This window comes from Pagrus pagrus, assembly GCF_965226575.1.
Source record: "Pagrus pagrus genome assembly, chromosome: 18".
Classification (NCBI taxonomy): Eukaryota; Metazoa; Chordata; class Actinopteri; order Spariformes; family Sparidae; genus Pagrus; species Pagrus pagrus.
This window is the reverse complement of record NC_140202.1, coordinates 4,116,071-4,130,375: the sequence shown is the minus strand read 5'-3', so window position 1 is coordinate 4,130,375 and position 14,305 is coordinate 4,116,071. Positions and strand designations below refer to the sequence as shown.

Genomic DNA, 14,305 nt, shown 5'->3' with positions numbered 1-14,305 from the left:
TGTGTTTCCATAAGATGAGTTAAAATCCTCTTAAATTCTTGCATAACATAAGCAGAAATTTCCAAATGTTTTTACGTAGATGCTACCTTTTGCGTTGCTGAGTCAGAAACAGTTATGCATTTGTTGTGTCACTGATCCTCCCATCTGTGTGTGACAAGACTGGACTTTCCATAACAATTATGGCCAAAGACATTATTACTCAATTCAAATGTAATATAAACTTTGAGTTATGTTACAAGTCTTACACTTGTAATTGGTAGATTTAACACACTGTATATAAGCCAAGATTCTCAAAGTCCTTGACAAGCCTCAATATTTTCCAGATTCAGTTTACATAGATACTACCCTTATGACAAACAAAAAGTTAAAGCACACACATTGACATTTAACACTGGGCTAAAAATTTGGCCCAGTGACGCATTGCTCGGTTAACTTGACCCACTACCAATGGGTTTTTGTTTTGTTTTTTATCCATTGTTGGTGTTAATTTAAAATTAGACTTGGGTTACTGGACCAAAACGACCCTTCTATCTGGAGTTTTTCTACCCATTAGTTACAATGTAAAATTAGTCCAGTATCGTACCTGTACTATATTGACCCCACTGCACTATTCTACTCCTTTATCTATTTAAATAACTCAAAATCAGTGGTGAGAAATGTATAGGGTCTGCGCTCCTGTCAAAATCGGCTCCGGTCCAGCAGAGGGCGATCTTAATAAATGTATGGCTGTACCGTATAACTGAGGGTATATGTGTAAACTACAATCGTACAGCATACATGAGACGAATGTGGTAAAAACTGCAAAAGAAAGTGGACACACAAGACACTTACTGAGCCCCAATTTAATCTTTTAACAACTAGGTATCTAAAGTGACCTTTTTTAATAAAAGTGTGTCGCGTTTATTATGTCCACTTAGGTATCTAACGCACTTCCTTGTATAGAAACGTGATAATCAGAGCGGACTGCGGCGTGTATCTGATTAAAAACCCAGTCTATGTACATGTATTTCTGTGCGCGCTGACCCGACCCTTTTACTGGGGTCAAACAGGCATCAAGACGTTTTCAGGAAGCAGTAGAGAGGAGGAGTGGGGTCGACGTTTGTTGTTGTTGTCACTCGCACTGTATCCTCACATTGTCTGACTGTCTGGTCAACGGACCAGCTGAGGGCTTTCTCGGTGTACGTTCACGTTTATTCACCGGCGGATGAATGGCAACGACGGCAGTGAGAGCAGTGGCTACGGGGGGCCCGGCGTCTTTGTCCCGGTTTAGGGGAGCGCTGGTCGCGGCTGTGCTGGGAGACTGTGTCGGCGGAGAGTTTGAAGGCGCGGAGGAGGTTCCAATGGAGAGTGTGCTGCAGCACCTCAACAGCCTGGACGACGAGACCAAAGGAAATGGTTAGTGAAAGGGCGACATTTCAATACCAGACCTGTATTGATGGTCCTCAACTTGCAGTGGACAACCCTTCACTCATACCGAGCTGTGCTGCAGATCATCTTGAAAGTCTAAAATCAGTCCGTAAGGAGGACTGGATGCTATACCAGGCGTCCAAAGTTTTCCCAGATTAATTTGTTGTTTGGCATTTAAAATGGTGAAAAATGTCCAACAGCGTTTCCCAAAGCTCAAGATGATATCCTCAGGTGCCATGTTTAGTTCACAACCCAAATATATTCAGTTTACTGTCACAGAGGGGTAAACTAATCAGAGCATATTGAAGAAGCTGGAGCTTTTTCCTTTTCTTAAAAATGTACAAGGACCAATTTATCGATTGTCGAAATAGTAGGCAAATAATAATATAGTTGACAACTAATTGATAGATCATGGTATAAGCGATGTCCACAAATCCACATTTTTCAATTAAAAAGTGAGAAAACCAAGCTGCACACATTTAACTAGAAAATTAACACTAAAATTAGGACTGATTGATTTCTTCAGGACAGTAGCTGCATTTACTGGTATATTACACTGTATAGCTCCTTTACAGACAGTACCAGGACTTCTGACAGTCTTGCTTGTGCCCAGGTTAATGTCATATGTCATGCAAGGTGTGTTTGTGCATTGTGCACTGCCTATATTTCTGTGTGTGTGTGTGTGTGTATTAGGTATCCTTGAGTACAGTGACGACACAGCGATGGCACGTTGTGTGGTCCAGTCCCTTCTCACTCGTGCCGGCTTTGATGAGCGGGACATGGCTCGCAGGTACACGAATGAACGCTGCTTACATTAATAGCTTCTCACACACACACACACACACACACACACACACACACACACACACACAAACTGAAGCCCTGGTGTCTCACCCCTCTAGGTTTGCAAAGGAGTACAGTGCATCCCCAGGTCGTGGTTATGGTTCTGGAGTGATCCAGGTGTTGAAGAAGCTGTCCTCCCCTCAGCTCAGTGATGTGTACCAGCCGGCCAGGGACCAGTTTAATGGTCGAGGCTCCTTTGGGAATGGGGGGGCCATGAGGGCGGCCCCCTTTGCACTGGCTTTTCCTGATAAGGCTGATGTTAAAAGGGTGAGCAGTAGACATCTTTTGCGCAATAAACCATACCCTTGGTGTCATGCCTGTTGAAGCTGTGCACATTTTGAAATTGAAATGCCATGTATAAAACGTGAGTAATTCTGTAGCGCGTTAGTAAAGAGCTGAACTTTACTATTTGTAACTATCATGAATTAATATGATTTAAGTAGTTGAGCTAATTTTCTATTTTTCACCCTGAATAATAAAAAGCTTTAACAGTTTTAAATACAGGAGTTGGACAGAACTTAATTCCATGGCTAAAAGTTTCCTTTGTTGTGCAACCAAGTAAACTAGTGTGTATCTGATATCAACTTGAGTCAAATTGAAGTTGATTCTAACTTTTATGCCAAGTCAAGTCCAGTGATCAAGAAAACCCAAATCAAGCAATTCTTTTCATAATCAGAAACTGAAATAAATTAAATGATGGAAGTCCGATTTGAGTTAAAGTCCTGTCCTTGATTGTTATCTCTGCTAGAAAACATGTACATGAGATGTAGCTTAAGAAGCACCAGCTCAGTGAATTCAAACAAATGTATACAACCAGTAGTCTTGTGTAAAAAGCGGTGTTAATAAGCTGTACAACACCATGGTTTGCTAACTGTTGTTCAGGTTTTATTGTAGTTCATCTGTGATCAGCTAACAACTTGAAAAGTGTCTTCAGACAAAGTTGATATGACCTGCTTGTAAATAGTAATCACTTCTGCATAGATTATCACAAAGTAAGGTTAATGTTATTATGTCCAACTGGGTTGCTTTGCCAAACTTATTGGTGTAGAGCTGGTTTGATTTCTTTCCTTTTATTCTCTCCAGTTTGCCCGTCTGGGTGCCATGTTGACCCACTCCTGCTCTCTGGGCTATAACGGAGCTGTGCTGCAGGCGTTAGCCGTACACCTCTCCCTGCAGGGGGCACTAGACCTGCCTCAGCAGTTCATAAGCAGGCTAATCACAGAGATGGAGGAAGTGGAGGGCAACGAGGCGGCACTCAATGATGCCAGAATGTGAGTACCACATGAATAAAGGTGGCTGTAGCACAGATCTGAACTGATCTGCCTTGTGATCTGATGTGTGGGGGTCATTGTCAGGAAACAAAGAAAGATTTGGTGAAATGTCCAATTCAGGCAGTGTTGGGAGTGTTATTTTTATTGTCAATCTTCCTTTAACACGGTGTCTCTGTCCAGCCTAAAAGAAGCAGAGAAGCCATTCTGTGAACGCCTCCACAGAGTTAGAGACCTGATGGACAGGAGCAAGGTCAGCATAGAGGAGGTCATTTCTGAACTGGGTCAGTATCTGTTCATCTTTGACTTTATCTTGACTTTTCTTCTCAGATTTTACAGGAGATTTTCTTACCCATCCATCCTTTTTCTGTCACTTCATTGCCTGTTTGTCGTACTATCTAGACCGCAACCTATGACATTTTTCATCATTGATCTGACATTTATTTTCTCAATTAATCATTTGGTCTATATAATTGTAATATCTGAAAATAATGAAAAATGCCCATCACAGTTTCCAAAAACCCAAGTCCATTTTCTCCTTAAGGGTCTTAAAAAACCCTTAACCCCTCCACTCTACTTTGCTTTTCTGATCTTTCTCATCACTCAACATTTCCTGTCTTTCCTTCCAGGTAACGGCATTGCAGCGCTCCATTCAGTCCCCACTGCCATCTTCTGCGTCCTCCACTGCCTGCAACCCTGGGAATACCTTCCAGAGAACTACGGCGGCCTGGAGAGGACAATAGCCTACAGCCTGGCCCTGGGAGGGGACACTGACACCATAGCCTGCATGGCAGGGGCCATCGCTGGGGCCCACTATGGCATCGAGGCAGTTCCTCAGTCGTGGATAAGGTGCTGTGAGGGGGCGGAGGATGCAGACATAAACGCAGGGCGACTTCACATGCTGTACCACCAGTCATCACAGGGAGGCGGGAGTGGGACAGAGGAGCAGAGCAGTGCAGACGCATCTGAAAGCCAGTCAAATGCTTCTAACGGCACAGAGAAGAAAACTGGAGCTGAGTGATTCTTCAACTGGAGTTTGACAAAAGGACTCTTGTATATGCACACACACACACACAGAGACACACACACACACACACACACACACACACAAATTGCAAATTACACACGTAAACTTAAGAAATACCTTTTTAGTTTTGGACTGTGTTGTAACCTGTGGTCAAGGGTGAGCTGTTTCAATGTTATCACTATCCCAGCATTATTTTTTTTTATTTAAAGACAACTCATTTTCCCTTCTTCCTAAATGGATCAGCAGGTGTTCAGAACCCCAAGCTTGTAAAGGAAGCTGAACAAACCAAAACAGTCTGTCACCAGAGAGATGAGATTGAATGTATGATAACTGTCATACAAATATTCATTCTGTGTGCTTACCCAGTACATTTACACACATAAACACCTCTCTCCCTTCCCTGCTCTTTCCCTTTTTGTGTTGAACAATCTTTTGTCATGTGAAAGTTGCACTATGATTTGGCCATGTCTCCTTTTATCCTTTTGGCAGATAACAATTATTTAATAAACTTTTTTTAAATTCACATAATCTGTGTGAGTGTTATTTTTAACTTAAGGCTCAACAAGCAGATTTTCTCCTTTCATACTGTACAGTTCAGAAAAAAATTGTTTCTGCATCATTTTATTGAAGTCATAAGTCATATACAGTTCTTTTAAAATTATAACACATAGTATTTAAAACAGTAAAGAGGTTATTGACAAAGGATGCTGCAGTTTGATTCTTTGGTTCTTTTTGTTTCACACATCTTGAAGCTGCAATGTTTGAAAAAAAGCACAAACGGCAAACCTACTAAATCAGAGGTTTTTCTCTGCTGGGGCAACCTCTAGGAACAGCTGCAGGAACACTGTTAACTTGGTCAACAGTTCTGGGCAGAGCTTGTAATGGATGAAGGGTATGTATATTATAGCTCCACTGACGATAAATAAAGTCACATAGAGGTATTCAATCTGAGGATCGTCTATGATGGGTGCCAGCACCAGGAATATTGCTGCAAGGACGACCAGTATGGGGAGTATAATGGGGACCTGTGGAGAGAGGAAGAGACAGGGGACATCTGATTCCAGTCTAACCTAAAAAAGTGACAAATATGTTTTTATAATGATGATGAATGTGTGTGACACTGACCCTGTATGGTCTGGGAAGCTCTGGCTTCTTTATCTTGAGGTAGATAAGTCCAGACAGGGTGATGGCATAGAAAAACCAGGCAGTGAAACTGCAACAGTGATGAAGAGGAGTGTCAGACAAATGCAAACAAGTTATTTATTCTTAATACAAGTAATAAAGAAGAAGTGTCATGCTAAATATATGACAAGGAGATTGGGCTTTCACCTGAAGTAGTTGACAATACTCTGGAAGTCTCCGGGGATAAGCACCAGCAGAGAGATAATGGTGGAGAAGATAAGGGCTGGAGATGGAGTCAGTCTGTGGACATGAGCCATTGCCAGAATATCTGGCTACAAAACAAACACAAGTTTGGGTGAAACTACGTGACAACCATCTTATACTGAATAATATAACACATGTCCATGAGAAGGAGAGATTCTCACCATGTGTCCTTCCCTGGCAGCAACAAAGCACACACGACCGCCGCTGAAGTACGTCCCGTTCAGTGAACCAAAAGCAGATAATGCTGCAGCCACAGACATGATCCAGCCCCAGCTCCCTAACACCTTATTCCTGTGGGAAAAGGCTGAAGTTTATTAAAAAATGATCTCTAAATTCTCTCAATTTTTCTAACTTCTTTATCTGACTTTCAATTGTGTTCATGCCAAATATACCATTCAATCTTCTCTTAATTGCATTGTAAGATCAATTGATCTGATTTTTCCTCCAGTTTGATGACAGCGGTAATGAAAACGTCTCATCGGATTAAAGGTTAATAAACTTCACTGATTTAACTGATAAAAGTCTGTTTACAGGTCGTGTAGTGTACTGCTGCACATGTGAAAGAGGTTGCATTAACCTTTTTGTGGCTTCAGAAGTCAACACTGGTTGGGTCTGAACACTACTACAGAAAATGGTTCCTAAATGTTCAAACTGTTAACAACAAGGTCTGTGGATTATCTTGAGTAACTGGGTCAAGATTTCTGGAAAGAGACACTGCTGTTAAGTTATTCAAATGTATTTTTGGGGCTTTGAGCAAGTTCTGTCTAGTTCTATTACATTGAGAGAAGGCAGATATATTTACAGTCAATCTCTCCAAAACAACGTACACCAAAACAATCTAGATGGATGATTAACACAACAAGAAAGAGCAAAAATATGTGTTTTTGATTTTGGCATGAACTGTCCCTTTAAGGCTAGTGGCTTGAGGCTACATTAGCTGCTACTAGCACAACACAACACACCTGAAACTCAGACTAAACTGTAGATGACTGAGTAACAATGTGGGTAATGTGGGTGCCATGTTTTCAAGTTCAGGTGTAGAATAGAAAAGACAATATCTCAGGTACTGCTGCATCAGTTTTGATACTTTTTCCACAGTGTCATCGGGGTGGGTAGATCTACTCTTTTAAAAAAAAAGTGAACAACATGAAGCGTTGTCTTACCCCCAGGTTACTACTACTGCGCTCGAGGACATGAGCTCATCTGGTGTCATCACTGTCAGATAGCTCACATTCACCAGCAGATACAAGCCAGTCACCAGAGAAACGGCTATGATAACTGCCCTAGGAAGATTCACCTGAAAGAAAGAAGGCGACACCATTTTGATGTTGTGGTAAACATATAAACATGAACAGCTGACATGATCTAGGCTTCGACCAACCAAATCTGAGAAATTGTTGGCCCCAATTTACAAAACTGTACAAAAACTTCCAATGAAGCTGGAAAGCAGAAAAAATGACAATGCACCACCTATGCACCCTTCACACAATATTCACACTGAGAAAAATGAGCATAGGTTACATGTGGATGTTCAAGGTAAGTTGTTGGACTAGCTAACACAATGACTGAGTATGACAATGATTCATTTAAGGAATAAAACATCTTCCAAGTTCTAAATAAAATATTCAGGATCTGTCAGCTATGAAGTGAATGTTTTATTCACTTTCTTTCTTTGTTTTTATTTTAGAGAGTAAGAGATTAATTTTGTAAAGCAACATCAAAAGTGTTTTAAAGGAATATGTGAGTCTGTTTGAGCTGTTTGAACAGCAAGTGTTATCTTGTAAAAGGTTTTTGTTGATCACATTTGTTGACCTGTGATTCTATATAGTCACTGCATGTCTTACATGGTCCATTTTTAATGACATCATTTAGTGGCAACAGACAACTTTTCCCCTTTAGTGTTTCCATGATGTTATTGTTGGCACAGCTGTTGCAAAGATCACCAGTTAACCTTCCTTTTCCCGGTGACCGCGTGCCTCATGGCAGAAAAATTTGTAACCAATTGTAAGGGTAAGGGTTAGGGTTATTTAACTTTATAATGACATGCTGAAGCAGAAAACTTGTCTATTGCCAGTTTAAATTACATTACATTATTTCACAAAAATCAATTTCCAACAAGAAATGGTCAAGAATTTAGGGAGTTAAAAAATCCATAACTACCTAACTACTTAAAGCCAGCCTTGATTGAAAATTGCCAATGTGAGCTGCTTTTTCTGCCAAAAAACATTCTTTGATTTGCAGCTTGATGTTGTGTTTTCACATCACTGTCATTACTGCACACATGCACATGATAACAACGCTGGCAGGCACTCACATTTGTCTAAGTTAGATAAGAGCACAATTGCAGCAATAAAAACACACTTTGAGACAAGGCATCTGCTGACTAGAGTAACTGTTGTACTGTTGAATAAAATACATAACACATAATATAATACAGATATACATTTTCACCTCAGGTCTTTTCAGCTCCTCGTAGACATAATTCAAGTTGTACCATCCTGCGTAAGACCACAGTCCTTGATAAAAAGCCATTCCTAAAGTGTTCAAAGAGTACTGAGTGCCTTTAAACGCATTCTCAACTTTCAAATTCTCCACAATTACACTGCTGCTCTGTACAAGCTCCACTATCCCTCCAATTACGATGAATGTCAGCGTCAGCACTTTGGCCACCAAAAAGACCACTTGGATTCTGATGGCAACCCGGACATTCATGACATTGACTATGGTAACAACCAGTATAGTCACAGCTGCGGCACACTTTACTACCAGCTGAGGAGGATGGCAGTCAGGGTAAAAGGGTGCTATCACATACTCTGCAATGCTCAATGCCGCTGCAGTAGACCCAAACGGCTTCAAAACTATGGTAGTAGTGTATGCTGCAAAGAAAGCAGGACATGAACCATAGATCCTCAGTAGGTAGATGAACTCCCCACCAGATTCAGGAATGACTGTCCCAAGCTCGGTATAGGACAGTGCTGCAAACATAGTTACAACTCCTGAGAGAGCCCAGATCACCAGACTTGCTCCTGGGCTTCCAACGAAGGCCAGTATTAACTGTGGTGACATGAATATACCAGAGCCGATCATGGTTCCTGAAACAAATGCTACACCGCCAATCAACCCAATTTCCTGCTTCATTTTCAGGGACTGTGGTTCTTTGTCCGCCATAACTAAATAGATCCAAAGTCATAAGACGAAGGTACTGAAGTTGTTATTCACCCTCACAGAAGAGATACTGAAGAAGTGGGCATACACTTGATGACTGTACAAATCATTAAACCTGCAACACAGTAATTGGACAAGAGGCTGTAAAACATACACAGTCAAGTATACACTGATCCCATCCCTCTGTGGGAGTCTCTAAGAAACACACACCTACAAATGATTGCTTCGTAACCTACACTGATTAACTGTAGTCTTAAAAAAAATATTTCATGGCCTTGAATGTTTCCTCTTAAGAGACATGTTAACTCGCAACTATTTATATATCATGGGACTAGATAAAACTAGGGATGGCTCGATACCACTTTTTTATGTCTGATACCGATGCCGATAAGACAACATTGAGTATCTGCCAATACCGATATTAATCCGATACAGCATTCCCCCTCTCTTAAACAACAACGTTTTAGATAATACATGTGTATGGAAGCACTTTACTTAACCTAGCCATTTAAAAAAACATGCTTAAACTGTAGAAGGAATATTCTACTTCTCTAAAGGCAGAAATACATAGACTACATCATGAATCAGTTTTGCAGTAGTGCTGCCTCTTGTTATTTTGACTTCTTTGCAAGGTCAAGGTCAAGGTCACGTTTTTTTATAGAGCACCTTATAACAACCTAGGTTGACCAAGGTGCTTTACATAAAATAGATAGCAATAAAATACAATAGTACATTTCAAAAGACAATTTCGGCAATGACACATGCATTCAGCAACCAAACACTTCGTCTCACACAGGTCCAAAAGCCTGGGAGAAAAAATGGGTTATGAGAGAGGACTTAAAAATCTCCAAAGTCTCTGACGACCGGATATGCTGTGGTAAACTGTTCCACAGCTTAGGGGCAACCACTGTGAACGCACGATCGCCTCTAGTTTTTAGCCTTCTTTTAGGCACATCCAAATTTATTTCATTTGCAGACCTCAGAGCTCTGATTGGTCTGTGAACATGTATGAGTTCCGCTAAGTACACAGATGCCATACCGTTCAAAATTTTAAAAGCAAACATCAGGATCTAAAAATCAATTCTGAACCGGATGGGAAGCCAGTGCAGAGAGGCCAGAACAGGGGTTATGTGCTCCCGCTTCTTTGTGCCTGCCAAAAGACGAGCAGCAACGCTCTGCACAAGCTGCAGGCGTCACAACGAGCGCTGGTCTAAACCTACATACAATGAATTACAATAATCCAGCCTCAAAGAAATAAAGGCATGAATAACCTTCTCCAGGTCACTAGGAGAGAGGTAAGGTTTTACTTTTAAGAAGTCATGCCAGAAGTCGCAGCTGGAAAAAGGTGCCTTTGACTACAGAACCAATTTGCTTGTCAAATTTAAACTCACTGTCAAACATGAGACCAAGTCTCTTAATGACAGAGCAGTTTTTTAAACCCAGGGACGGGCGCAGAGCATCAACATAATCAGTATAACGTTCATGACGCCCAAACACTGTAACTTCTGTCTTACTGTCATTTAGATTTAGGAAACTGAGACTCATCCAAGTCTTGATTTCAGCTATACAAGCAAGTAGAGTTTGTACAGAGTCTTTACAGTTCATTTGTAAAGGGAGATAAATCTGAACATCATCAGCATAGCAATGAAAAGACACATTATGTTTGCGGAGAACGGATCCAAGGGGCAACATGTACAGTGAAAAAACAATAAAGGACCTAAAACAGACCCTTGAGGCACCCCACAAGTAAGAGGGGTCACACTAGAAGAAAAAAATCCCAAATTAACTGAGAAAGTCCTGTCAGGAAATCTAATGTCACCATGATAGCAGCACACCCAGAATCAACAGTTACAATAAGATCATTAAACACTCGTAAAAGGGCAGATTCAGTGCTATGCCGAGGTCTAAAACCAGACTGAAACTTTTCAAAAATGTCATTACTCTCTAGAAATGATAGCAGCTGGGTGGTCATTACTTTCTCCAACACCTTTGATAGAAAGGGGAGTTTTGAGATAGGCCGAAAGTTAGAGAGGATAGATGGGTCAAGAATCATGAAAATCATTACAAAGAACAGGTGAAGGTACAATGGGATCAGTTATACATGGGTTTACAAGGGAATCCAGAGCATTGAACAAAACCTTTGGCCTATCGATGTTGTTTGAGACCAGGTTAGAGAAGTAGCCAGCTTTGGTGGCTTTTAAAGCATTCTGATATTCCAGTAGACAGTCCCGCAATATTCCAAAAGGGGAACAGCCTGACATTCCGAAACACCTCCATTCCGAAACCCCTCCATCCCGACACACCCCACTCCGACACACCGCTGTTCCGAATCCGACTTTCAACTTCCAATTACTTTCCAATATGGTTAGGGTTAGGGGTTAGGGTCAGGGGTACCACAATAGCCTTTTCGGAATAGCGGGGTCTTTAGAAAAAATGGGAAACCACGCCATTACGATGAATGGGAGTCTATTTTCGGAACAGCGGGGTTTCGGAAAGGCGGGGTGTAACCTTCCAAAAGACACGTGTAACTTGTCCTTCTTCCACCTCCTCTCAGCACGCCTGCAGGAGCGCCTAAGAGCTCCGATAGAGTCATTTATCCACGGCTCAGAAGGAGCCTTGGAGGACTTGTTCCTAATAGGAGCAATAGAGTCCAGGATGCTAGTACATTTTGAGTCAAAAAGAGCGACAAGCTCTTCAGGACAAAAGGAAACAAACTCATCCATAGATGAATTTACAAACTCATCGAAAGCCTTGGAAAACATCAGTGTAGTGTCCGAGTTTATAACACGGTAACGACGAGCAGCAGGACGAGAACAAAACAGGCAGGTGATCAGAAATGCAAGCACTGCTACAGATCTCGTGTACACAAAACTGGAAAAGGTGACTGATGGAATCTGCCGACAGTGGAAGCTGGATTTATACACACAGGCTACTCCACCACCCTTTCCAGTGCTCCGCGGGGAGCTAAGAAAAGTACAGCCAGGAGGGAGAATTTCTGAGAAAGATATGGACTCACCAGCGTGTATCCACGTCTCCGTCAGACACATAAAATCCAGCTCACGGGATGTGAAGAAGTCATTTAACAGGAACGTTTTGTTTGCTAGCGATCTAGCATTTATTAAAGCCATCTTCAGTGTGACCTGAGGAGTCACGGTGGTCAAGGCTGCAGCACGTCTCAGCGGGCGGAGGTTTGTGTGCGCAACGCCGCCTTGGCGCGCTCAGAGGAGACCAGGAGGAAGCGCGGTCATCAGGTCGAGGAGGGCCGCCAGAAGATCGACAGAGGCAGCAGGGAGGAGCAGCGGACCGGGCGCAGGCATCAGATTGGGAGAAGAGTGGCTTTGCACACAGAACTTTTAGCTTTTGAGTTTTTATGATTCAGGTGTTTTAATCACAGTGTAAAATACGGGATATAACTCAACACTCAATGTAGCCTATACCTCAATGACATAGCAAAAGCAAGCTGCAGGGTTCTCCTGTGTGAGCCACAAGCCCCTGCTTAGCATGCAGCACTGCTTTTTGCAAAGTAAAACTGGAATCTATCCACTGTGCTGTCAGATTTAATAATGACAATGGACACACGTCTGAGCTCCAGATGTCAGTTGTCAAACCAACATTGTCAGCGTTTTCCAAATATTTGAAATGAACTTGCACACTTGTGCCATTTTTCCATTACATCTGCTGATAATAAAAGCTTTAAAAGCTTTACAGGAAACGTTGTGTTTTCACCAGCAGCAACTAAAAATGACTCCTGAAACAGCTGACAGCAAACACGATGAAACAGTAAAACACAGCAGATGTTTGAAAGAACAAAAGTAAAGTAATAAAGTAATTCCACACAGCTGACATGATGACAGTCTCAATCAAGCTCGCTCCAGCTAGTCACGTGACACACACCGCATTTATGGGAGAGTTTTTGCTAATAAATTAGATACAGTAGTGGAGGCTCTACTCGACACTCAAACACTAACAATGGCATTTTAACTAAGGTTCGGTTACACCCCACTTTTCCGAAACCCCGCTGTTCAGAAAATAGACTTCCATTCATCGTAATGCCGTGGTTTCCCATTTTTTCTAAAGACCCCGCTATTCCGAAAAGGCTATTGTGGAACCCCTGACCCTAACCATATTGGGAAGTAATTGGAAGTTGAAAGTCGGATTCGGAACAGCGGTGTGTCGGAGTGGGGTGTGTCGGAATGGAGGGGTTTCGCAATGGAGGTGTTTCGGAGCATCAGGCTGTTCCCTTACTCATGGTGTACTTCAATCAGTGATTGACCAACAGAATCAATGAAATAATGATTTATAAAAAAGATGTATGATCTTGAATGTAGTAATTGCCTGATTGACTGCATAAGTATTTAATCTCTCAATTTAAACAGGCAATAGACACCATTGGCACTGATTAGCTTTCCATCTACTTTACACTTGGCAGCAGTCATCCAAGTGTGTATGCAGTGAAGATCTTGATATATCTAAGTGCTATGCGAAGGCAACTGGACTTGCTTGAGTTTCTTGAAGAGCTTCCTCACTTCTGACTGACAAGTGGGAAGTCACAGGTATAAAACCATGTGGGGGCGTTAACCCTTACAGAGTCATTGAGGTCACATGTGAGTTCAGAGTTTCATATTGTTAAAGCAACATTATGTAGAAATTGGGATTTTGTCATTTGGGTAGCCACAGGTTTTAAGTGCTTTCCTGATATGTTCATTTTCCTTCTTCTTCCCCTCTGTTGCTGAGAGGGCTATGATAGTAGCTAGGTGTGAAATGTTTTAGGTAACCATGTTGATGCTGCTTGGTCTTAGCGGGGCTCCTTCTTTGTGTGACTTGGGGAGTCCATGGGGTGACTCTCCCAGGGTACAGTTGGTAATAGAGTGGTCTATCAATGATTTTGTCCTTTTACAATTTTTGCAGGTAGTCTATTACCTTCTTGCCTTTGCATACCACTTAGAAATACCATGAACTGAATGACTGACCCAAACCAATGGAGGGACAAAACTTTGCAGTAACATCTAAACAAATATCGGTATCAGCTCTCATCACAGCCACAGAGTCTGTGGACACAACAGTCTCTGATTCAACGTTGTTAGCCAGCCTGAATCCCTCTGTCCTTTTCCTGTGACAGGGCATTAGCCAGGAGCAGCCTTAAAAGCAAGCTGGATTAGCCCAGCTCTTATTCGACTAATTTCTATTCCTCCCTGGATGGTCAGGTTGA

General features: G+C 41.8%; 2 protein-coding genes across 2 annotated transcripts; one reads left to right on the top strand and one right to left on the bottom strand.

The window, feature by feature from the left end:
- Window positions 1-1,032: 1,032 nt before the first annotated feature.
- Window positions 1,033-5,068, top strand: adprs (ADP-ribosylserine hydrolase). The gene is made up of 6 exons (XM_084380624.1): window positions 1,033-1,395; window positions 2,101-2,197; window positions 2,310-2,517; window positions 3,334-3,521; window positions 3,702-3,802; window positions 4,148-5,068. Exons 1-6 carry the CDS (start codon window positions 1,209-1,211, stop codon window positions 4,537-4,539), a joined length of 1,173 nt encoding a protein of 390 aa, XP_084236750.1. The 5' UTR covers window positions 1,033-1,208; the 3' UTR covers window positions 4,540-5,068.
- Window positions 5,069-5,339: 271 nt separating this feature from the next.
- Window positions 5,340-9,099, bottom strand: LOC311273717 (b(0,+)-type amino acid transporter 1-like; the record flags this gene model as incomplete). Its single annotated transcript, XM_084380926.1, has 6 exons — window positions 5,340-5,570; window positions 5,671-5,758; window positions 5,875-5,999; window positions 6,093-6,222; window positions 7,095-7,228; window positions 8,383-9,099. The coding sequence occupies 6 exons, from the start codon at window positions 9,097-9,099 to the stop codon at window positions 5,340-5,342; spliced, it is 1,425 nt and encodes a 474-aa protein (XP_084237052.1).
- Between the last annotated feature and the right edge of the window lie 5,206 nt (window positions 9,100-14,305).

Coding starts and splice junctions, on each gene's coding strand:
- adprs (XM_084380624.1), top strand. CDS start 1,209: ATGGCAACGACGGCAGTGAGAGCAGTGGCTACGGGGGGCCCGGCGTCT. Junction 1,396..2,100: donor CGACGAGACCAAAGGAAATG/GTTAGTGAAAGG, acceptor TGTGTGTATTAG/GTATCCTTGAGTACAGTGAC. Junction 2,198..2,309: donor GAGCGGGACATGGCTCGCAG/GTACACGAATGA, acceptor TCACCCCTCTAG/GTTTGCAAAGGAGTACAGTG.